The sequence below is a fragment of the Paramormyrops kingsleyae genome, chromosome 1 (genome assembly GCF_048594095.1).
Source record: "Paramormyrops kingsleyae isolate MSU_618 chromosome 1, PKINGS_0.4, whole genome shotgun sequence".
Classification (NCBI taxonomy): Eukaryota; Metazoa; Chordata; class Actinopteri; order Osteoglossiformes; family Mormyridae; genus Paramormyrops; species Paramormyrops kingsleyae.
The window spans coordinates 26,267,050-26,289,873 of NC_132797.1; the positions used below are offsets into that span (position 1 = coordinate 26,267,050).

At 44.6% G+C, this 22,824-nt stretch overlaps 1 protein-coding gene across 2 annotated transcripts in view; it reads left to right on the forward strand.

The window, feature by feature from the left end:
- clocka (clock circadian regulator a) overlaps positions 1-22,240 on the forward strand; it is a 35,478-nt gene extending 13,238 nt beyond the window's left edge. The window contains exons 3-23 of one of the 2 annotated variants that reach the window (XM_023823682.2): positions 1,325-1,568; positions 1,717-1,813; positions 4,111-4,170; positions 5,429-5,577; positions 5,681-5,772; positions 6,402-6,491; positions 7,355-7,475; positions 7,717-7,830; positions 8,050-8,168; positions 8,250-8,332; positions 10,862-10,968; positions 11,119-11,266; positions 11,359-11,437; positions 11,518-11,662; positions 11,878-11,975; positions 12,108-12,197; positions 13,529-13,687; positions 13,770-14,036; positions 15,605-15,765; positions 16,444-16,708; positions 16,877-22,240. In XM_023823682.2, the coding sequence (XP_023679450.1) occupies positions 1,794-1,813; positions 4,111-4,170; positions 5,429-5,577; positions 5,681-5,772; positions 6,402-6,491; positions 7,355-7,475; positions 7,717-7,830; positions 8,050-8,168; positions 8,250-8,332; positions 10,862-10,968; positions 11,119-11,266; positions 11,359-11,437; positions 11,518-11,662; positions 11,878-11,975; positions 12,108-12,197; positions 13,529-13,687; positions 13,770-14,036; positions 15,605-15,765; positions 16,444-16,708; positions 16,877-17,050 (2,541 nt within the window). In that variant the 5' untranslated portion in view covers positions 1,325-1,568; positions 1,717-1,793 and the 3' untranslated portion in view covers positions 17,051-22,240. Of the gene's footprint in view, positions 1-1,324; positions 1,569-1,716; positions 1,814-4,110; positions 4,171-5,428; positions 5,578-5,680; positions 5,773-6,401; positions 6,492-7,354; positions 7,476-7,716; positions 7,831-8,049; positions 8,169-8,249; positions 8,333-10,861; positions 10,969-11,118; positions 11,267-11,358; positions 11,438-11,515; positions 11,663-11,877; positions 11,976-12,107; positions 12,198-13,528; positions 13,688-13,769; positions 14,037-15,604; positions 15,766-16,443; positions 16,709-16,876 lie in introns of both variants that reach the window. The other variant, XM_023823683.2, reaches the window with a different exon arrangement.
- Positions 22,241-22,824: the final 584 nt, after the last annotated feature.

The window sequence follows — 22,824 nt, forward strand, 5'->3', positions numbered from 1 at the left end:
TTCCATCGCACAAAGTACGGTACTTCCGGTACGGTACTTTCAGTACTTTCGCTTTTCCATTGACTTCCGGTCGAGTACCAGTACCGAAATCTCGAGTACCGAAAGTGCCAAACCAGTTGGGGTACTTCTTTGGTACTTCGGTACTTTGGGGTGGGACTTGCAAACGTATTTGCTGTCGATTGGTTATGTAAATAGCCTGCCGCTGAAACACAAAATACAACCACCATCTTTTGAAATACACAGCGAGAAACAAAATAAAAAGCAGTAGAAACAAAAATATAAAAAAAGTAAAACGGAAGGATGGACAAACGAGGAAACACAGGCTTTAATCGCCATATGGTCAGATGAACAGATCCAGTGGGATTTGGATGACACGACATGGAATAAAAAAGTATTTTCCGTAATAGCAAGCCGCTTGGAAGAAATGGGGCACACGCGAAACACCGAACAATGCCGCTTGAAAATAAAAAAACTTAAGCAGGACTACAGGAAAGTGAAGGATCATAATAACATGTTTGAATTCAGCAAAAGAAATACCGCGTCGCGCTTTGTGATGTCAGTCAGGGGCGATCACTGATGATGTCTTTTGGCGCCGGTACCAGTTTTTACTCCAGTGGAAAACCGACACAAAAGAAGTACCATACTTTTGGTACTTTATGGAAGTACCGAAAGTACCAAAAGTACAGTACCTGGTGCGGTGGAAAAACGCCCTCTGTGATGTCCTCTGCCTTCTTCCCTGTACTTCCTGGGAAAGGCTTCAGGGTCACCATGACCTTGCACTGGAAAAGCTATAATGGAAGATGGATGATAATCGTGATGTAAAATGAATAAAACCTTCTGGTTTAGGGTGTATTTAGGCAAAGTTGGATGATGGAAGAACAGAGCTGGTGGCCTTGTGTGGCTGATTAATTCCCTTTCCAGTCAGCATGGAACATATGGGATATGTTATCACTGCTCAGTTTGTTATGTCTTGTTTCCACTTGCCTGGGGTGAATCTCAATTTGTGTACTAGACCATACTTGTGTTCTCACCTACCCGTTTTACATCATCAAGACCAAGACCAGTTCTGATACTAAGAAACCAAGTACAGAGGATGATAAAAATCCCTGGATGCTAGTCTTGCTCCGCCTCAAATATCAAGGATACATCGGTTGCAGCCTTGCCAAAGGAGACCAATGTCCTGATTGATTGTGCCCCTGGTTCGTTCTTGGAAGGCAAGTTAGCAAGACCGGTCTTGCCAAGACCACAAGTATGGTCTTTGTGTTCTTGGTACTGAGATTCACCCCTGCAGCCTGCTCGCATTCACGAACCCCCCCACCCACAGGTGTGCTACTTGGCTGCGATGTGGAACCTGAACACCAGGATCCGTCGGAGATCACAGCATCTGGACGGTCCCCGGTAACCCCGCTCCCCCCCACACCGTCGGAGCCTCTGGTCGGCTGCTGTCGGGGCTTGCTAAAGCACCACTCCGCTCTCTCTGGCACGCGACTGACGCCGAGCACTTCAGCCTTTGCCACGTCAACAAACCGGTCAGGCACATAGTACAAACCGGACTGGCTTTATCGGAGGTACGGACCGGTCTGGACCAACAAAATGTACCAGTGTAGCCGAGGGCTTTAGGACCCAGTGTGTCACAAGCAGGGTCAGATTAAACATGGTGTGCTGCACTGAATGTGGTTTAGGCTAACTTTACCTCTGCTTTTTTCCCCATGTTAGGTACATCTACAAATGTCTACCTCACGATTAAAGGGCCCTCTAGTTCCACTGCAACCCTGAACAAGTTACAAAAAAAAATGACCTCCAGCATTGACCGGTAAGTGTGGTTTTCCATCATGCCCTGTTTGCTCAAAAAAATCGCTCTCCCGTGGTACAGTGTGACATTGAGGTTATTCTGAGGAAATTGTTGATCTGTGTTGCTTTCTGTTATTTGGTCTGTATGAGGGATAATGCTTGTTTCGTTTGGTTTCATTTACCTCTTGGCCTGTGCTGCATGAGTTAATCATAATGATTGTTACTTGGTGGTATCTGGGAAAAGACCCCAGAACTTAGGAAAAGGCTGGCCTTTAGCAAGAAAGTAAGTAATAAAAGAAAAGCAGCGGTATAGTTGTATAGAGCAGCCTGGTAACTCCCCTACAAAGACGAAACACCATAACCGCATGTTGTCTTAAATCTGAGTTATGACCAAAATTGGGTGTCTTAGGCTCTGTTTTACCTCATGACAAAATATCTTGGTTCAGCTATGTTCTATTTTGAAGAAAACACCATCATTTGCCTACCTACCTACTACACATACAGATGGACAGTCAAAATCTTTAAAGCCCTCTTTATTGGTTTCAGTGTCAGCATAGTTACTGTGTTTTGCCTTTGTGGGGCAGTATACTGTACACACGGTCTGAGCCATGTTGTGTGTTAGCACCTGTTCTACGATAACAGCCAATTTGGAAATCCCTGTAGCTACTGTCAGGCTACCTCCGTCTCACCTAAAGGTGGCCGTAAACTTCCAATGGTGTCCAGACAAAACTAAATCGAACTTGTCTGCAAGAACAATCTGTCGCATACCAACCAAAAGCCGTTCGTTGTATGTCACACTACAACCCTAGATGGTGCAGAATGTTTCCAATGCAGCAGAGCCGCATACAGTAACAAATAAACATATTGTCATAGTCATTTTAATGCAGATGATAGAGCTTTAAAGTCACTTTATTAATAGCCACTCTTGGTTTAATACTAGCAGCGGCACAGATGGGGAAGCCAACAATTTACATGACACTCACGGTTACATGCTAATGAAGCACACGCATTCCACCGCAAACATTACAGTTATGACATTTACTATTAGCGTAAATTTAAAAAATACACCATTTAATGATAGATGGGCACTGTGCAAAGCATAACTATAATTACATAATTCGTCCTGCTGACCAATCCCGTGGCATTAAATTGTCAGCCAGTCATGGACAACCTTTGAGACTCTATATATGTGGTGCAACAAAACGGAATCGTATTGCTAAAACAATGTTGGGTCCGTTTGAAGCATACAGACACCTTTAAGAGGCTGTTTTTCCTCAAGGGTATCACCACTGTTATCAGGGCTTGGGTCTCCTGCTCAGAGCTGTGCTGTTTGTTAGCCGTCTTCCACGTGCCCACTGGCTGATGTTTGCCTTGCATGCATCTGGACTCCATTGGCACAGTAAAGTAGAACTATCAATGTTTTAAAAACACTCGAGTGTGGAGTAGCTACGCTGCTTTGACTTCCCCTCTTATTTTCCTGTTAATTTTACGACTGGATGAGCCAGCAGGATGGAAACAGAAAAACAAACCTTTCCATGATCTGGGCATTTGCTGCAGGTGCTAACCAGATGATATTATCCTTGATGTAATGGCTCACTAATAGGATAACATCGATGGATGGATGGATGGATGATCCATGTTTGTTTTTTGTTTTGATAAAACCACATGACATATGCGAGAGGGAGGAAAAGAATCAGCTTGATATATCTTCAAAAATTCTATTAATAATTCTAAAGCATGCTACAATTTTACACATCGACTCAGACCCATGAGGTTTGGGCTCTGCCAATGTCCTTCAGTCCAACGGCTAAAGATTCTTAAATCCGAGAAGGTCGAAAAGTTGAAGGTCATCCTCGCCCCCATGCCTCCACTGATTCTGTATCAGTTCTCCTTCCCCTCCTTTGCGTTAAACAACAGGTTACACTTAAATGGGGACGCCGATCTGGGACCAGTTGCAGTGGGCCGAAAGCGTCCACACCCAAGCCTGTGTTTCATTAGCTTGCTGAGTCATGGAGCAAGCTAAATATAGATAGCGCTAAAACGGTGCCCTTCTGGCTGTAACGGCACAGCTTCCTCTATGGCCGCCTCTCGTGTTTGACCCGCTTGGTGTTTTCCTGCCCTCCCCCATGTTTTCAGCATGGACTAAAGGGCTTTCTTCCCCATTTTGTCGGTGCTGAAATACTACTGGCTATTGTCGTGCGCAACCAACTTGGTGTAGCCTGACATTCAGTGTTAATCACGGTGGTGGTGCCTGTGGGTGTGTGCATAACTTTACTCTGGCGCCCCCTCTGTCCTGATTTGGGTACTTCTGCTTTGCAGGGATGACTGTAGCATTTTTGATGGTCTGATGGAAGAAGATGAGAAGGACAAAGCAAAACGGTGAGGTTCTCCGCAGTCTGACAAGTCTCCCCCTGCTGGCCTGGAGTCAGCAGGTGATCGTGCCGGTTGCCATTGGCAACCTCAGCCGTTAATGTCTTATCTAATAGATGTGCTTGCTCTCCATATTTTCCCTACTGCTCGCATGTCAGAAACACTCATGCTGTTAGACCTTTGATCAGAGCACTTGACCTAAATCCCTCTGGTGCAATATCGGGTTTTGTAAATGCACCAGTAGCAGCAGGCAGCATGCGTTTTGACACAGATTTTTAACCAGGAAGATATCTGTTCAAATCCCAAGAGTGGTGGCAACTTAGTAGCTCAAGCAAAGCTCCTAACCTTGGTAACTCTAGCAAAATAACCAGCTGTATAAATGGGTGAAAACATATTTTTATTGTAAGGTTGCTTGTGACAGAAGCACCATTTTTTTGTGTAGATATGTGTCAGGTAAGCATCAATTTAATGATACAACCACAGAGAGGGTCTAAGCTGAGTCTGACATCTCCCTATAGAGGCTTTTCTTTTGTGCCAAAAGTAGCTTTATTAGTCTATAAAAAGTTCTGGATGCAGTGCCGGCATTAACTCTGTTCCATTCTGCAGGAACTAGCATGTGAACCTGCATATCAGCCTTCTACAGGCTCACTGGACATATCAAACCAATCCCATAGCATAACATATTCTGATAGGCTGACCCTCTGACCTGGGGGGTGGGGTCAGGCAGAGAGGCAACAGTTTGTGTATTGAAGGGATTAGTGTCGGTGACAGCAGGAGACCAGATGAAGTGTTGAAATATGTGGTCCCTGACATGGTTAGACCCCAAAGTTAAGACTACAAAGAATGGGTCTACCAGTCCCGGGTGTGTCAGCAGCTCAGTGGCAGTCCCTGCAGGGGCTGGTAACATCCCAGTTAACGTTCATCGGTATGCGAAGGTCAGGCCGTAGCAGCTGGAATTTCAGATAGTCAAGTCGGAGGTTGAAAGAGATGTTGAGTGCGGGATTCACAATGGACTGTGGGCTCTGGAAGTGAAGTCCAAGTGAAACAGCCAGTCTGGATGCTTTGAACTGGACTCCCCACACTCTGACCAAGCTGTCCATCATAGTCGAAGTGGACACATCGGAAAACACAGAACTTCCTGCTGAAAGCTAGTGATTTTTTTTTTTGTTTCAATATTATTACTAAAATTGCATTAAATATTAATGAAATGTAACTGTTTTTGGGAAGGCTGTAACTCACAAACTTGCCCTGCATGATTCTGCCCCAGTGTGTCCAGGAACAAGTCAGAGAAGAAGAGGCGAGATCAGTTCAATGTGCTCATCAAGGAGCTGGGCACCATGTTGCCAGGGAACACCCGCAAGATGGACAAGAGCACCATCCTGCAGAAGAGCATCGACTTCCTGCGGAAGCACAAAGGTAACGACCCTCCATCCGCCCGGCGTGCCTGTCGCTAGGGTGCCAGTTTCGGCTAGCCGTCCTTTTTACTGACTTCCTTGTGTGTCTCTCTCGCCCCGCCCAGAAATTGCTGCCCAGTCGGAGTCCAGTGAGATACGGCAGGACTGGAAGCCCCCATTTCTCAGCAACGAGGAATTTACGCAGCTCATGCTGGAGGTGGGCTCGAGGGCTTTATGTCACGCCTGTCTTGTTGTAGTTTTGATATTTTAATGTGGTTTTTATATTATTTACTGTTGAAATCTAGTATTGTTTTAGGTAGTTGCCAGTGTGGCTTTATTGGTTTTTATTTTAATGATATATTTCTAATTAGTTTTTATATATTTTAGCTTCAGTTTAAGTTTTAGTAATTTAAGGGACAGAGGTAATTTGTGTGATCTTACATGAATACACATTATGTCCTAATGTCCTCAGAATGGTCAAAGAATGTTCAAAATAGGGGGTGGGGGAGTCATTAAAGATAAACAAGTCATTACTTTACCTAACTAGCATTATACAACAGCAACAAAGTATTTGACATTTTTTTTAAATTTTGTTAGTTTTCTCTGTAATATAGTTTTCGTTGTATTTATTTTATTTTGGCACCTTATTTTATTTCAGGTTACGAAAATGAGCATTATGATAATGACCCAGTTTCACAGCACTTTTAAAACACTGCACCGTATGAAATGTAACAGAAGGGTTGGGTCCTGGGCTCTAGAATATCGTTTCATTTCTTAAAGTTCCTGTGTGTGATTACATAAAAAAGCACGTTTAATACTTGTTCACCTGCTCTGTTTATTTTTCAGGCCCTTGATGGCTTCTTCTTGGCAATAATGACAGATGGGAATATTATCTACGTATCCGAGAGCGTTACCTCTTTACTTGAACATTTACCTGTGAGTTTGCTTGTCCGTCAGTGGGTGTTCCCTCTTAATCACTGAATTACTCATCCTCCTTGCAGAGAGTGGAAATGTGGGCCTTTGTGCCCATTTTTAGCAGCTATTTGAACATTTTAAAGTTGACCTTTAAAAATTGTATGGAAAATGTGTGGGAAATTTTCTGAATCCCCTTGAGCAGCTATTGAACCCACACTAAGAACATAAGAACTATACAAACGAGAGGAGGCCTTTCGGCCCATCGAGCTCGCTTGGGTAAGATGGTGCCGTACTTAAACGAACACCAGCCCTACTGCAAAAATTCTTGCTAAATGCAACCAAGTTCCAACCAAGTGACAGAGTTCCATTCCAACAACCCGCTTGTTAATCAGAATGTTCTCTAAGTGAAATTGATGGCAGCCTAGGTGTGACCGCAACTGTGCCTATGACTTTACTTCTGCCTTCCGTGCTCAATTTCTTTTATCCTTCATGAAGTGGTCATTTTTAACAACGTTCTGAACATTCTAATTCAAATTAAATTTGGTTTTGATCGTGTGAATTGGTCAGAAAATGTATTCGTATTTCCCAAATGAACGCTAAGCAAGGAGTGGTTGTACGTAGCCTCACTTTATTATCAAGTGTAAAATATTGTTTACGAAATCTATTTTGATAAAGAATGATATTTCCCGTAGACTGCCGCTTCTCCTTTACAACTCACACTGCCCCGTAGTGGACGAGCCCAGCAGGTTTTGCTTGCCTGCAATCTGCTAGGTGTGGGTGATAGTGGCAGTGTGGTGCCTCACATTATCCTGTCACCTTCTAAAAGGACAAAAACATGACTCTGTGGGTGCAGGTCACCTGACCTCCAAGCCTTTTCCTTGCAGTGTGACCTTGTGGATCAGAACCTGTTGAACTTCCTGCCCCTGGGCGAGCACTCGGAGGTGTACAAAGTCCTGTCCACACAGACTCTGGAGGGTGAGAGTCTCACCCCAGAGTATCTGAAAAGTGAGTCTTGCTTTGCTTATGCTTCCTGTCAGAAGGCCTGTGCGTGTGACTCGTCTTCTGGCCCCTCACTGTTTTGGAGATGTGGAGGGTATCTGTTCCCTATTGCCGCTTCTATTTGTTTCACAAACCTGCACCATGCATCGAAGGGGCTTCAGCCTGTCGCCGGCACTCGTGGCTGGTGGCGGCGCTGAGGGTGATGTTCTGCGCTCAGTCGCTCTCTGCTCATGTCTGTTTCCCCCAGCGAAAAACCAGTTGGAGTTCTGCTGTCACATGCTCCGCGGGGCCATGGACCCCAAGGAGCCGCCCGTGTACGAGTATGTCAAGTTCATAGGAAACTTCAAATCCCTGAATAACGGTGAGAAATTCTCTTGCGATTTCAAAGTCAGGGTGGATGACGGTGCATAGCTAGTTGGTTTGATAAAGCTGCCTCCTATCACTCAGATTTATGCGACACCCTCTGTTTCTGATGTAACTGACAACAAATGATTAGCTTTAGGGCTATGTTGTTTACATATGAGCTGCACAGGGAACTGTGAGATAGACTGGCTATCTTTATCTACTGTCTCTTCCCCAGTGCCTAATTCTACCCGAAATGGATTAGAGGGAGTGATCCAGCGATCTCTCCGGCCAGCCTTTGACGACAGGGTGTGCTTCATCGCCACCGTAAGGCTAGCCAAGCCACAGTTCATCAAGGTAGGCGCGTGTGTATACATATGCGTATCAGCTGGGACAAGATTCAGCAGAGGGAATGTGATTCCCCCTCTGGTCCAACAGGAGATGTGCACCGTAGAGGAGCCCAATGAGGAGTTCACCTCCCGGCACAGTTTGGAGTGGAAGTTCCTCTTCCTGGACCACAGGTATGAATTCTGGCCTGGCATGTAGCCTCATGCTGTTTATCTTGCTCTATGGTTCCATTTTATTCTATTTTCCTTTCCCGTTTGTTGTGCTGGGGGAGGAGGCACATTAAAAAGGTCTTTAGTTGTGCCTGGCCATGAAACTTTGAGGCGAGGAGGTTATTTTAGAAGCCGTCCCTTTCTCGGGTTACCTGGAATGTGCTCGCTTATGTAGGAGCAGAAGTGCGACTGGATCAGGAGGGTGGAGCATAGCTGTGTCAGTGTAGGTCAGAGGACCCTTCATACGCCTGGCTCACGTATAGCCTCGATCAGGAGGCCCCATGTGCGGCTGTGTCTGGCGTAGCCTCGATCAGAGGGCTTCACACGCCACAGGGTATAGCCTCCATCATCGATCAATAAATCTGTTATTTTATTTGATTATAGGGCTGCCATTATCAGTTACATCAATAACTGTGTAATCTGCCATTTAATCTGATGAATCTAAGTAATCATTTCCGCGTGATAGCATATATATCATATATCATATCATATATCATATCTTATGATATCATATTACTGTGCTGGCCTGAAATATAAGATTATCAATTTCTAAACATCAGTTTAAATATGGGTTACCGAAATTGTTGTTCTCATTTTGGCACTGTTAATATAAATACCCAGTTGCACACAGCCTGATTTTGTTACGGGTCTGATATGTGCCAGTCTGGCCTGGTGCTATCATGAATGAGTATGTCTGTGCAGAGACTTTTCCTGCACCATCTCAATTTAAAGGCACAACTACCTGCTAGTGTGTGAAAAGTAAATTTTTACTGAATATCTCTGTACCTTTTCCCTGAACACTAAGAAGAGTTTCCAAACAAATTGAACTATTTACATGTATATTACGTGGACAATATTTTAAGTAACCCATGTTTTAAATTGATGTTTAGAAATAAGTTATGATATTACTAACCCCTTGGTGTCTCAAATCGATATTGGATCAAACAAAATGGAATTGGAAACTGAATCGATTTGGGAAATCAGCAGTGGTATCCAGCCCTAATCCCGAGTTCATCCTAAATTATATCTGGTGCACACTTTATAAATCAGAGTAATTTCATTAAATTTTTATGCCGTTGCACCAGTGCATATCCAATCAGACCAATCACCATTTTTGTGGTCTTTGTTGCCATGTTGTGTAGTAACATTTCTGGAGAAGTGTGCATCACGCTACAGTGTAGGCTCTGGAGTAGGGTACGTGGCATCAATTCAATGCAGAGGTATAAATCAGATTTTAAGACTAACATTATTAGTCAACTAAAGTGCAGACGTACTCTATGCTGCTCAGCTGCTGCTGCATCGACCAGTCTCGTCTTGTGTTGACACAGTTAGCCAGCAGTGTGCTGGATAGACTGTTGCAGACATGCTCACAACAGACAGGAAAAAATATATATGACTTTATGGGTTGAAAACGTTTTTGACAGTCAATTTTTGTTCACTTTACCTGCAATTTTTTTAGCAGGTTTACAGTTAGCAGAACTAAATTTAGCAGAAGTTAATTGGCCCACTAAAGGTTTTCAAAGTTAGCAGAAATGTTAGTCCTCTAACGAAAACATTTGCGGCTTGGCAGAACCCTGCCCACCACTGCAAGTAACTGTTGGTTCACTGGCCCATGTGGACGCTAGAGGACTTAAATAAATGTAATATCTGGGGGAATCACTTCACCTAGCTTTTAGTATGTCTGAAATCTTTAAGGTTGAAGAATATTATTGTGTTCTTTGCTAAACAGGACTAACGTACACGCAATTTAGTTCTTGCAGGAAATCTTGAATCTACACTGTGTGCCTGTTGTAGACAGTTTTGGAGACCATTTGTGAAGCTTGATCCTTTGTCGACTTTGATTTTCTAGCCTTGGCTGTCTTATTGGTGAAAGAAAAAGTGCATATGCAGTGTAAGAGCTGGCTGTTGAAGCCTTTTCACTGTAACGCCAAGGTCTTCTATTGAGGATTCCTCATATCCACAGAAGCCACCTACATTTACAGTGAAGTTTTGACTATATAGGTCCCTGATGACTTTTCTCTGAGCTTAAAATGAATTTTTAATGCTGTTTGTGAGATAGCCCTTCGTCATACTTGTTTTAATTATAACCCCTTGTATGAATAATATCCTTGAAGAGCAGCTAATAAGGAGAAAAGTAATGGGCGCAAAACAAAGCCCTGATGAACACTGTTACTGGCAGCTTATCATTCATGCTTCAAAGTCTAATAGATGAGAACTAATCAAAGAGCACCTGTCCACTGAGACCTACAACTGTCTTGATCTGGCTTGATCAGGGTGTAAATTGGGTTGGGAGATATAAGCATCTGGGTATTCATTGAAAGCCTAGCTTAGCTTAGCTTAGCTGCACTTATGCCTAGTCGATTCCTTCACAGCCATATGTTTGTAATGTGCTGTTTGCCACACTTGTGCATCGCTTTGGACAAAAGTGTCTGCTAAATTGCATGTACAGTGCAGTGGGACCAGCTGCTTGACATGGTGCTGTTTTTCTTCCAGGGCTCCCCCCATTATTGGATACTTGCCGTTTGAGGTTTTGGGCACTTCTGGCTATGATTACTACCACGTGGATGACCTGGAGACGCTTGCCAAGTGCCACGAGCACCGTGAGTGGTCAAGCTATATGTGTGTGTTTCTCTGAGGATGCTCTCTGGGTGACTGCCTGAGGATGTGCAGTGGTGCATTTTGGAAAAGGGTGCTTGCATTAATTGCAGCTGTAACCCAATAATTCATCTCTCTCTGCCTGTGACGTGCAGTGATGCAGTATGGGAAGGGGAAGTCGTGCTACTACAGGTTTCTCACCAAGGGCCAGCAGTGGATCTGGCTGCAGACGCACTATTACATCACCTACCACCAGTGGAACTCCAGGCCGGAGTTCATTGTCTGTACCCACACCGTGGTCAGGTGAGCACTCTCAGATATCCTGATTACTGGACTCGTATTTGGAGCCTTATGGAACAGGAAGTGGTGACCAAATTTTCTGTGTGTCTCCGTAGCTATGCAGAGGTCAGGGCTGAGCAGCGGCGAGAGCTGGGCATCGAGGAGTCGCCCCCTGAGATGGCCCCAGATAAGCTGGTGGGGGGGTGGATCAGACTCCATGGTGATCGTTTTTGCAGTTATTGTTTATGAACTGACACCCTCCATCTGTGTCGCAGAGTCAGGACTCGGGCTCTGAATCGCAGCTGAACACCTCCAGCCTGAAGGAGGCACTGGAGCGCTTCGACCACAGCCGGACACCTTCAGCATCCTCGCGCAGCTCCCGCAAGTCATCCTCCCACACTGCCGTGTCGGACCCCGCCTGTGCGTACCTGTCCTCGCAACTGAGAGACCTAAACATTTATTAAATTGTATCGGGTGATCAAGATATCAGTCCCGTATTTTGGTGCCTTATTGGCAAGTGGCTGAACTATCAGTTGAGAGAGGAAGTTAGAGTAAAACCACATGTATACACAAGTCTGTGTGACGTTTACGGACAGCCCTGCCTCTGACTTCCTGTTTGTTGTTGCCCCCCACAGCAACCCAAACCAAACTGCAGACGGACAGGAGCACACCACCCAGGCAATCTGTCGCCATGGAGATCACCTCACAGCGAAGGTCATCTGTTAGCAGCCAGGTCAGCCGCAGCTGGTTAATGTTCACCCATTTGTGGGTTCAGGCTGTTTAGCAATTTGACTAGTTACCAGAGCAGTGAAGGATGATATATGTACCATTAAGGCATCGCTCACTCTGTTCGCCCCCCCCCCAGCAATCAATGAGCTCCCAGAACACAGGGCAGAACCTGCCGTCAGCAATGGTTACACCCCCACAGCAGTCCCCGATCCAGCCTGGAGTGCAGGTGGGTGACACGGGCCACACTGTGACACTTCATGGTCACGGTCGGGGTCACTCTGCGGACCGTGATATGCTACTTCCCCACATTAACTGTTTGCTCTGTACTTAGGTGGTCCGTCACTGTAATCTATTTTTTTAGAGACCTTTCAAAGTGGTATTTTTGTGGTATACATGGGCCATTCTCACAAACTCCTCCTATTTTCCAAATTAGTTTGAAGACACACTCAAATCATGCAATCTCATTGACTAAACTTGTTCCTGCTTTCAGGGTAGTTTTATTAATTACCATTTATTTCTGTAATAAAACTATTTCATCAAATCCTTGGCAAAAACTAATGCAAAATTTGAGCAACAAAAAATGCTTCTTGTCATAAGTTTATTGCTTATTGTGGGTTACATGCAATAAATTTGAATGATTTAAAAACATTTAGACATTAAAAATATCGAGATTTGTGTTATTTGGTCATAAAACTTATGGTAATGAAATAGGGGTTAAATGTTTAAGAATCATTAAATCCTTTAAATCTGAGCAACACATGACATTTTAATATACCTAAAAAAGTTAGTGATCGCAGTTGCTCTACACAAAAGCAATTTATTTCATTGCATCATTTTTTATTTTCCTTTGTTAGAATGACCCAGACTCTCATTCCACTCTTGTTTTTTACTGGGGTGTCAGTCAGTCTGAGGTGAGGGTTACTTACCACTGAGCCAAGATAATACTGGCGGGGCTTTATATATCTGACTTGTTTGTGTGCTCTCTAGTGTTATCGTTTTGAATTTTATTATTATTATTATTATTATATTTTTTTTTTTAGCTTTTGTTTTTATATTTTCAGTTTTCATTTGAAAATGTTCGGTTTTATTTAGTCTTCAGTGTCGTTTGAATTTTTTTATTAGTTTTTATTTCAAAGATGTATTTCTATGTAGTTTTTATGTCTCAGTTTTAGTAATTTTATTTCTAGGAAAGTTGTACAGCTGTTTTGTGTCTCATCTTTATAATATATATATTAGGGAATCCTACACAGTGCACATTATGCAGTAATGTTCTCGAAATGGGCAAAACATGTTCCTACTATTAATGTTTATTAAAGATCATTAAAAGTCATTAATTTAGCTAAATAGTATTTTAAAACCGTAATGGAAAGACATTTGCTTTTATTTCTGTTTAATTAAAAAGCAGTATTTGTAGTTTTCCTTTAGTTTTTATCTAGTTGTAGTTTATTCTCGTAACTTGTTTCAGTTTACGAAAATGTTTTCTTATAGCTTTGACTTCAGTATCCTTTAGCTATAATGACGCTTGTGCTTTCTAACAATGGCCGCCCCTCCAATCAGCCCGCACTGCAGTTCTCCGCTCAGCTGGGCGCCATGCAGCACCTGAAGGACCAGCTGGAGCAGAGGACACGCATGATCGAGGCCAACATCCAGAGGCAGCAGGAGGAGCTTCGCAAGATCCAGGAGCAACTGCACATGGTGCAGGGCCAGGGCCTGCAGGTGAGTCAGCCTCCGCAATGGCGTCACATGGAGCGCCTGTTACCATGGAGATGGACCCTTTCTCCACTTTTCCTGTCTGCAGATGTTCCTCCAGCAGCCCACGGGCAGCCTGAGCTTCGGTTCCGTGCAGCTAGCCCCAGGCACTCCTGGGTCAGGCACAATGGCCCAGGGCGGGGCTCTCACCATGCAGGGCCAAGTCCTCCCGGCCAGCCCACTGCAGTGTGTCGGGCAGCGGCTCATGCACCAGCAGCAAGCCACACCCACTCAGGCCCCGGCCACTCAGACCACACCCCAGCAAGCCCCACCCACTCAGCAGGCCCTACCACAGCAGGGCCCCTCCCTCTCACAGGTAGGCCCCTCCTTTTCACAAGTAGGCTTCTCCCTCTCTTGTACACACCCCAAGCACCCCACTAGTAGTATAGTAAGAGATGGGATATCGATTTTGTGTATTGAGAGACATTTCAGAGTTTTTGTGAAGCTCTTTATGTAGGAATTGTAAATTTGCAAAGCCTGAACACAGTGCTCGACCCTATTTATCTTCATTGGAACGTATTTTGAAAATTGTTCCTGCTGCATTTTTTGTGTAATTGTGTAATTAAGCTGTTTTGCGGTTGTACTGCAGTTTTGCAAATTGTATGACGATCATATGAAGGGCAGCTTTTTGCCGTGATGTTCTACTCAAGATGGTTGTTCCTTCACCTCCACTTGAACCTGGGTTTCGACCCTCCTACCTGGTTATCTAGTGTCACTGTGTTTTTCTAAACTGAACTTGGAAAGCAGGTCAGACATTGCAGGTGCCAGTGATGACTGTGACCTCAGCGGTGATCTGTAGAGGATCACCATTCAAATATTACACTTAATTAGTGCCTCAAAGGCTGGAGAGTCGTTAAGAGCTTGGTTTTCAAGATGAGGTTTCTTTAGATGCCTTCTAGTCTGTTTCCACAGCCCTAAGCTGTAAGATGTTTTAAAGGCACCGGCAGTTCAGGTCGTAGAGCTTTGAGTGCACAAGGCCCAGTAGCAGGAAGTCTGAGTTATATTTTGATAATGAGCTTAGCTAACTGCAGGCTACACTTACCCCGCATGAGCCCAGACAAGCTGGTGTTGTGCCTGAGCTTTCGGCTTATCGCCTCTGGTCGTCGTCGTCGTCGTCGTCTCTGGTGTGGATGACCCAAGACAGAGACGTCGACTTTAGAGAAACAGTCCAGTTTAGACCCAGGGGGTCATTTGTTTACCTCAGTGTGATGATATCACACAGCCTACACCCCCAGCTGACTGTGACCCAGGAGGCACAGCAGGAAGGTGTGATCCTGGATCTGCAGGGAGGGGGCAGCCTCTCGGGCAAACAGCGGTGTCTGAAATAGTGTTGTAATCTGTTTGTTGGTTTGACAGGAACAATGCATACTGTAAGTATGCTAGATTTAGCCAAAAGGCTAGTTTTCATCTGTAGTCCCTGGGTTCTCTGTTAAGGGCACATCGAAAGATAAAAACATTCTCAATTTAATAAAATACAAAACCATGCAATGCAATGAAGGCAAAGAGAATGTGAATATTCCTAATATATTCAGTTCCACTGAAAGATAAAGGCACTTATAATGATGAAAAAAGCACAAAGTACATCATCGAATTACTTTACAAATAAAACATTCTCCACATAGGCTTCTGTCTAGAACAGTGTTTCTCAACCCAGTCCTCAGCGAACCCCAGCCAGTCCACGTTTTTGCTTCCTCTCAGCTCCCAGCGCACCTGTACCAGCTATTCGGTGTTCCTGATTGGCTGGGAGCTGGGAGGGAGCAAAAACGTGGACTGGCTGGGGTTCGCTGAGGACTGGGTTGAGAAACACTGGTCTAGAAGCTTCTGTAAAGATGCACACGCTCTGGCAGCATGTATATGTCATACTGACGCCCCTGCTGCCTCCAGGCCCAGCGATCCGGTCACGCCCAGCAGTCGGCCTCCCTCTACAACACCATGATGATCTCCCAGCCCGGCCCGGCCAGTGTGGTCCAGCTCGCCACCAGCCTGGCCCAGAACAGCACCTCCAGCGGCGCCGTGGCCACCTTTGCCCCGGACCGCCAGATCCGGTACTCGGCTGCCCGTACCGGTTACATCCTTCACGGGGAACGATCTGACCAGAATAAACATTTGTTGAGTGGGGGGAGTCTGCGCGTGGCTCAGCAAGTTAGGGTGCCGTGCCTGTAATTGGAAGGTCACCAGTTGAAATCCTTTGGTCAGCAGTGATGTCACCATTGGGCCCTTTAAGCCTCTATCTGATCCTGCTTTGTCAATCGGGTGTCGCTTTGGATTAAAGTGTCTGCTAAATAAATAAAATGGGAGGCAATATTATTTTTGCTCAGGTTTGCAATCAGTAGTGAAAGTTTTAAGGAAAATAGTATATATTCCTTACATTAAACATGAGGGAAAACATGCAAACTCTGTATTGTTACTACAGGACTGTGGATAATGTTTCTCGGTGCCCAGTACAGCGTGTGACTGCGGCACATGTACTGTTGACGTCACACTTCCTTGAACCCCGGTGGCCTGGCTGTGGCCCAGCTCAGGCTTAATCAGGAATCCGGGGGCCTATATTCCCCCCCCCCCCCCCCCCCTTCCAGACCGGAGCTCGTCCCCCGCTTCCCAGTCAGGGTCTTTCTGTCTCTAGCGAGGGTGGGTTTGGCGGGCTGTTGTTCCCCACAAAAACCGTGAGATTCACACGCCGTTTTTGCTAACGCTTACGCGCTTGACGTGTCATCCCCCTCCAGGTTCCCCGCAGGACAGCAGCTGCTGACTAAGCTGGTGACGGCCCCCATGTGTAGCGCGGTCATGGTCCCCACCACCATGTTCATGGGCCAGGTGGTGACCGCCTACAACGCCTTCGCCCCGCAGCCTGGCCAGCCGCAGACCATAAGCCTGGCACAGCCGACGCAGCCGGCGCCAGAGCAGCAGGGCCAAGGCCAGGCTGCGCCTGCGCAGGGTGGACAGGCGTCTGCGCAGCTGACTACACAACAGGCTACGCAGTTCCTGCAGGTGGGCAGCAGATTTTTTTCTTTTTTTTATTATTTTTTTCTTTCCTTTTAGCTATTCTTCTGGGGTGAACTTAGGGTCCAACAGCAGTCCTTCATGAGATGTTACGCATTAGCTTTTAAGTTGCATAGCAGGTAACTTCACATAATCTCTCTGGCCATGTCGCCCCAGGCTCCGCGTCTGCTCCACGGCAACCAGTCTGCGCAGCTGATCCTGCAAGCGGCCTTCCCGCTTCAGCAGCCCGGCGCCTTCACGCAAGCTCAGCAGCAGCAGCCACAGCAACAGCAGATCCCCACCCACAGGACTGATAGTATGTCCGATCGCTCCGGGACACAGCCCCAGTAACCGGGGCGACAGCCACACGAGTGCATGGACTGAACCACAAATCCAGCTGTATGGGGGGTAGGTGCTTTTAAGATGCAGTATTTAAAGTGTACCTATTGAGCTCCGCCCCCATTCACCTCCCCTGCCCCCTGGCCTGTGGGACGGTGGGGCGCAGGCTCGTCCTCGCTGCCGGGAACAGCTGGCTGTTTGCACTGAACTCTGGGAAGAAGGCACTGGCAGTCGCGGGAAGCGGACTCGCTAGCAATCTGCCCTGTTCATCTCCCAGAGCTCTTCTCCATGGTAGCCGCCCTGGAGCCTGCACCACGGAAAGCAGAGAAGCATCATGGGGCCTCTTCCCGTCCTTCGCTGACCTGACCTGCTCACCCTTTCCCTCTCTCTCTCTCTCCCTTCTCTCTCTCACCTCTGCTGTCGTCAGGCAGATTTAATTTATGCAGGTCTCTCTAAGCTGTCAGTTTGAGGCCTCCCTGCACCCTTTCTTTTTTGTGTTCATGTGAAATAATTATGGGTCAGAAAATATTTTTAAGAATGTCATATGGATTCTACTTTATTGTACAGACGTGTGTAACATAATATGTAAATACCCAGACTAAAGGAAAGAACTAATATTTTATATGATGCATGAAAAATATAATCTGTTATTTGTAGCTTTGAATATACTTTTTTTTTAAAAAAAAGTACTCTCAGAGAAACCGAGAACTAAACGCTAAAGTTAATATTTTCACAGCTTCCCTTCGCTATTGGTCCGAGCTGGTGTGTCACAGTTTGTTTAATGGGTTTAACCTCAATTCTACAAGCCAATTTTCAAGAGTCTTTTACTCAGAATTTTAAAAAGTTTGTTCCAAAGAGAGCGATGCTCTCTCTAAAAAATATATATATTAAAATAGCCGAACAGGAAGATATGTGTGTGTGACAGAGTGAGTGATATTGCACAGCCACAGGGGGGGAACCACATGCTTTTGTTAATTCCCCCCCCCATGATGACCAGCTTCTCACGTTAACCACAGAGGGTGGTGTTTACTCCAAAATGTTGTACAAACCTTTTTCGAACGTTTAATGAATGTCATTTCCATGTATCATGAGGTCTACCAAAGCATTATGAGTTCCTCCCTAGCCGATACGACTGTTTTTCTTGTATCCTCCTTAGAGTGCCAAGGAATTGTGCTTCATTTTTAGCAAGAAATGAAAGTAAAATCGGTTGTTTTATATTTGTCGAAATGGTAGCATCGAATAAGGACACGGATGACGTTAGCTTTCCGATCTATAGTACTTAACACGAGTCGCAGTCGATTTTTGGGTCTGTTCTTACATTTTGTCACTTTCTCCCTTTTTCTGCTGCTGTTCTCTGTTATTTCCTACACAGTGTCAGACTGAGCTGATACTCTTGGTCCTCGGGGGCTAATACTCTTGGTCCTCGGGGGCTATCCTAAGGACCTCACAGCTGTCTGGACTCTCGGGGAGGAGTGTGACATTTTTCTGAAACTGAAAGCAAGTGACATACTTTATACTGAGTGACAATCAAGGTTGGCTGTGCTGAAATTCAACTTTCTGTTTTTATTTTTCCCCTAAGTGGTTCTCATGAGGTGATGGCTTGATGGGTGTGGCTTCTGTTAGGGCGTGAGTTGTCAGGACAACCATTTTTCGCACAAACAGCATGTTGGTTTGCACATTTACTCGACATTGTCCGTGTTTCCCGGATTGCATGCTGATTTCTCAAAACACTAAACTTTGCTTCACAGATTTGTGTTTTTTTTTTTTTTTTTTTTTTAAAAGCTAAGTACGAATCGTTTCTCATCACTCTACACCAAGGCTATTCAACTCACGGTCCTCAGGGGCCAGGCCCTGCTGATTTTCCAGCCTTCCTTCACCTATGAGCCAGGTGTGAAGCCTCTGACCAAACAGAATCAGTAATTATTAAACTAACTACCTGGGAGAACTGAAAACAAGGCCTGGATTTGGAATCGAGGGCCTAAATTGAATAGTCCTGCTCTACACCATGTGAGATCAGTTTGTTGGTCCAGGAAATGTTTTCTTGCTAATCTGTGACTGCCCACCGCCAGTGGTGTTGCAGTTAATTCATGCACATTAACGTAAGTCTTAGCTAAACGTGAGCTGCTGTGATTGTATATGGCTTGTAGTTCACACTACATACGGTCTGAGTGAGTCGTGTGGTTTGTCTTCCTATTTTGAATGTAATTTCAGATGGTTTCCTGGACGGTTTTCTGATCTGTTTTTTGAAAATGGACACGTTAAATACAGCTCCAAATTTTGGTTCATGTGGAATGCAGTATCTCGGCCAACATAGAGGATCCCCATCTGCAGTTGGAGTTACACTAACATATATAATACAATGATTTGTATACCTTCAGTGGTTTACAATGTCCTGATGTGTCCTGTAAACCGTCAGCGTGAATTAACTCCCTCAAAAGACCCAAATCTGAATCCTTCAGGTTTGCAGGCCGAATAGATGTTAAGTCAACTCCACCACATCTGGTCAAAAATGTATGTTAGCTGGTGTGCTACGTCAGCCCACCTGGAATGTTAGAGTTCCCTACACTTTGTCTAAGGAAGTGAATCACTTGGGTCCATAATGAACTTTATGGGGCAACAGTGTCCATATAAACAGCAGCAGTTAGGGTGGTGGAGAGACCTCAGCATTGATGGTGCAGATTGTTAACAGAACCGCTTGACTTTAGGTCACACACCGCAGCCAGGTGATGTGGTTCCCATGGGAATGGCAAGGAGCAGAGTCAAGATTCCCTCCTTAAATGGTAGTGTTCTGTACTTTTTATGAATGAATGAATGAACGAACGAATGAATGAATGAATGAAAGCACAATAATCAAATAGATGGTGCTGGGTTTGTGGGTGTGGATATTTCGGTTCGAGGAATATAAGACCTATCAATCAGTCTGTGAAGGTTAGCCTGGGATAGTGCTTTGGGTTGTGTGTGCGTGTGAATGGGAGTGAAATGCTGTGTGTGAGAGCTGAACAGGGAGTGATAGCTTCTCTGTGTCTCAGGGAGTGGATTGTGTTAGACAAGCTTGGTCATGTATGAATATAAACCCACTGAGTGTCTCTTTCCTGTGAATGATCATGGGTTGTTGGCCATATTTTTCAATTGTACTTTTAACACAGATTTTAGAAGTTTTGTTACAGTTGATTTGGTAATTGCAGTGACTGACAATCTTTTTTTTTTTTTTTGTTACTTTGAAGTCTTTTGGATGAAATGTCTGTTGGTCCCACAACCAGAGAATGGATGCAGAAATGCATTTATTTTTTTAAGCAATTAGACCAGTGAAACCCCTCAAATGTTAGGCAGGCATCGCATGCCTTTCCGCACAACCTTGTGTTGAATTCAGGTTATTGCAGTTCATATCAAACCAAGAGAGATCTGGGAGGAAGCCTTCTGGAGTGTACTGCAGGCTCAGGACTGATTTTATGGAAGTACCTCTCATTATTAAACTGGTGGCTGTGAAAAGCTGTGTGAGAATTCACTAATAATAAGGAGCTGCTTGGTCATGTCTGGAAGGGGGGAACAATGTATTGGTCTCCCCTTATGGTTTTGCTATTGTCAATGCTGCCCCCTGCAGCTGGCACTGTGATGTTGCGGCCGGGACTTAGGACTCAGTGACTAGTTATATATAGGGTTATGGTGGCATTTGTGACCAATTGTGTTTTGATAGTTAGGTTAGGCTCAGGGACAGGTTGCTTAGGGGAGACAGAGCGAGTCTCAATAAACTGTTATAAGTCCGAAGGTTGGAACTTCCAGTACTTCAGCAGAAGTCATTTTTTGTGTGTGTAATTGTCCATGTTTGATCCAATTATATTTCAAATGCAAGCTAAATACAATTAGATTTTAATGCATTGCCTTTTAACTGTATAGTAAAATATTTAATATAAATGAGAGCTTAAATAATGATGGTTTGATTTATACTGAATGTACAGTATGGATCCTTGGATGAATGGAATTGCACTGAGGTTTATTTTAAGATGTTTATATATATGTATGTCTGACATAACTAAACATCAAAATACAAACACACAAAGGTACAAGTATTTTTTTGAAATATTTTTTTAAATGGCTAAGCCAGCATTTTAAAAATTAAAATTTATATGGATAGAGTACAGATGTTAAGCTTGCTGTAGGCTCTGAAGGGACGTCCACAGAGGGAATCTCTTTGAGGGGTTTAAACAAACTGTGACACAGCCCAGCAGGGTTTCCCAGAATCGCAGGCCATCCCTGAGCCTGGTCATGGGTGGATTGGGGACTGGGGGGGTCAGGGTTTCTCTGGGGTCAGGGCCAGCCTTGCTTCTGTGATCCAGTCACTGTCTGAACCGCCCAGTTGTAGAAGTGACACCAGCAGGTGCTCCTTGTTGGTCTGTACTTCACAGCAAGATGTCAAACTCAGTCCCGCAAATGTTACTTTGTACCTTTCACTCTGACCCGGTGCAATCACTAGTCATAAACTTAGTTTGTAATGATTCGTTCCTAAGAAAAACAGGGAAAACAAATTTGCCTTTTTGAATACACAATCTGTATGGGTACTTAATTTAGCAGTAAAAGTGTAAATGTCTAAGGTATCAGCAGGAAATATTTAGGTAACACATGCAGGAGTTTGAGACCGAGTTTGACAGTGTTTAACCACACAGACACATCCAGTTTCCAGGCCACTGATGCAAAACCATTTTTAATCCAAAGAGTTGTAGTGAAAGATGGGGAAACAGATTTATTATTTTATTTAATAGCTGAAGGGCCCACCAGAAGTAAAGGAATTGTTTCAGTCATGTACTATGTTCTGTAGTTCTGTTGTAAGCACTAGAAGTCCTGAATGTCTATCAGTGTTTTGTGTGTCATTTAATCAATGTGTAATGTTCTTTACAGAACACTTGTGCTTGGCTTACCAGATGTTTTTGTACACAAAAGAAACCCCATACGAAACCTGGAGAAATATCAGTGCATCTCCCAGGAATCTAGAGAATGGAAAGGCTTGATCCAGACAATGGCACTTTTGGTTTGTAGAGGAGAAAAAACCTAATCACTCACAGATGAAAGCGTCCAATGGTGCTGTAATATCACTGAGTGTAACCGATGGTTAGCGAAGCTGCTGTTATTTTCCCACAAACGCTCATTCTAAGCAGACTGCTGTTTGCTCCCCGAATCCATTTTGAAAATAAACTTGTGTTAAAGGCTGTCTGGCAGTTTTATTGATTTTGTTTTGCAAAGTTGAAGTGCTTGTGTTGCTGGTAAATTTTGAGTATACTAAATGAGCCTGGGGGGGGACAGGTTTAGTATACACCAGGCAAAGGAAATATTCTCTCCTTTTTTCTGCTTTAAATGTTCTGTTAAGGGACTGACGTGTCTCATTATCCCTATTAGATGGGTGCCCTAACACGTTATCAGATGCTTTTATTCAACGTAACACTGAGAAAACATGGTCAGCCAATCCCTGGAAAATTATGACAGAGTATTCCTCAAGGACCCAACGGTATATTCCTGCTGTCGCCACTGGGATTTGAGCGGACAACTTTATGATCACAGGCACGCGGTCAAAAACCACTGAGCCACACGGACCCTGCTTTAGAACGTCCTCAGATGTCTTCATGGTTGATGTTTCTGGTTCCTGATCATTCCTCTCCAGCTGGCACCATCCCATACTGAAGGTCTCTGGTGTTTCCTGGCCACCCCATCTTCCTTTTGCCTTGGGCATTCCAGTTTAGCGCCTGTCTGCTGACACCACAAAACAAGCTCTCTTGTCCAACCTATCTCCAGCGTCT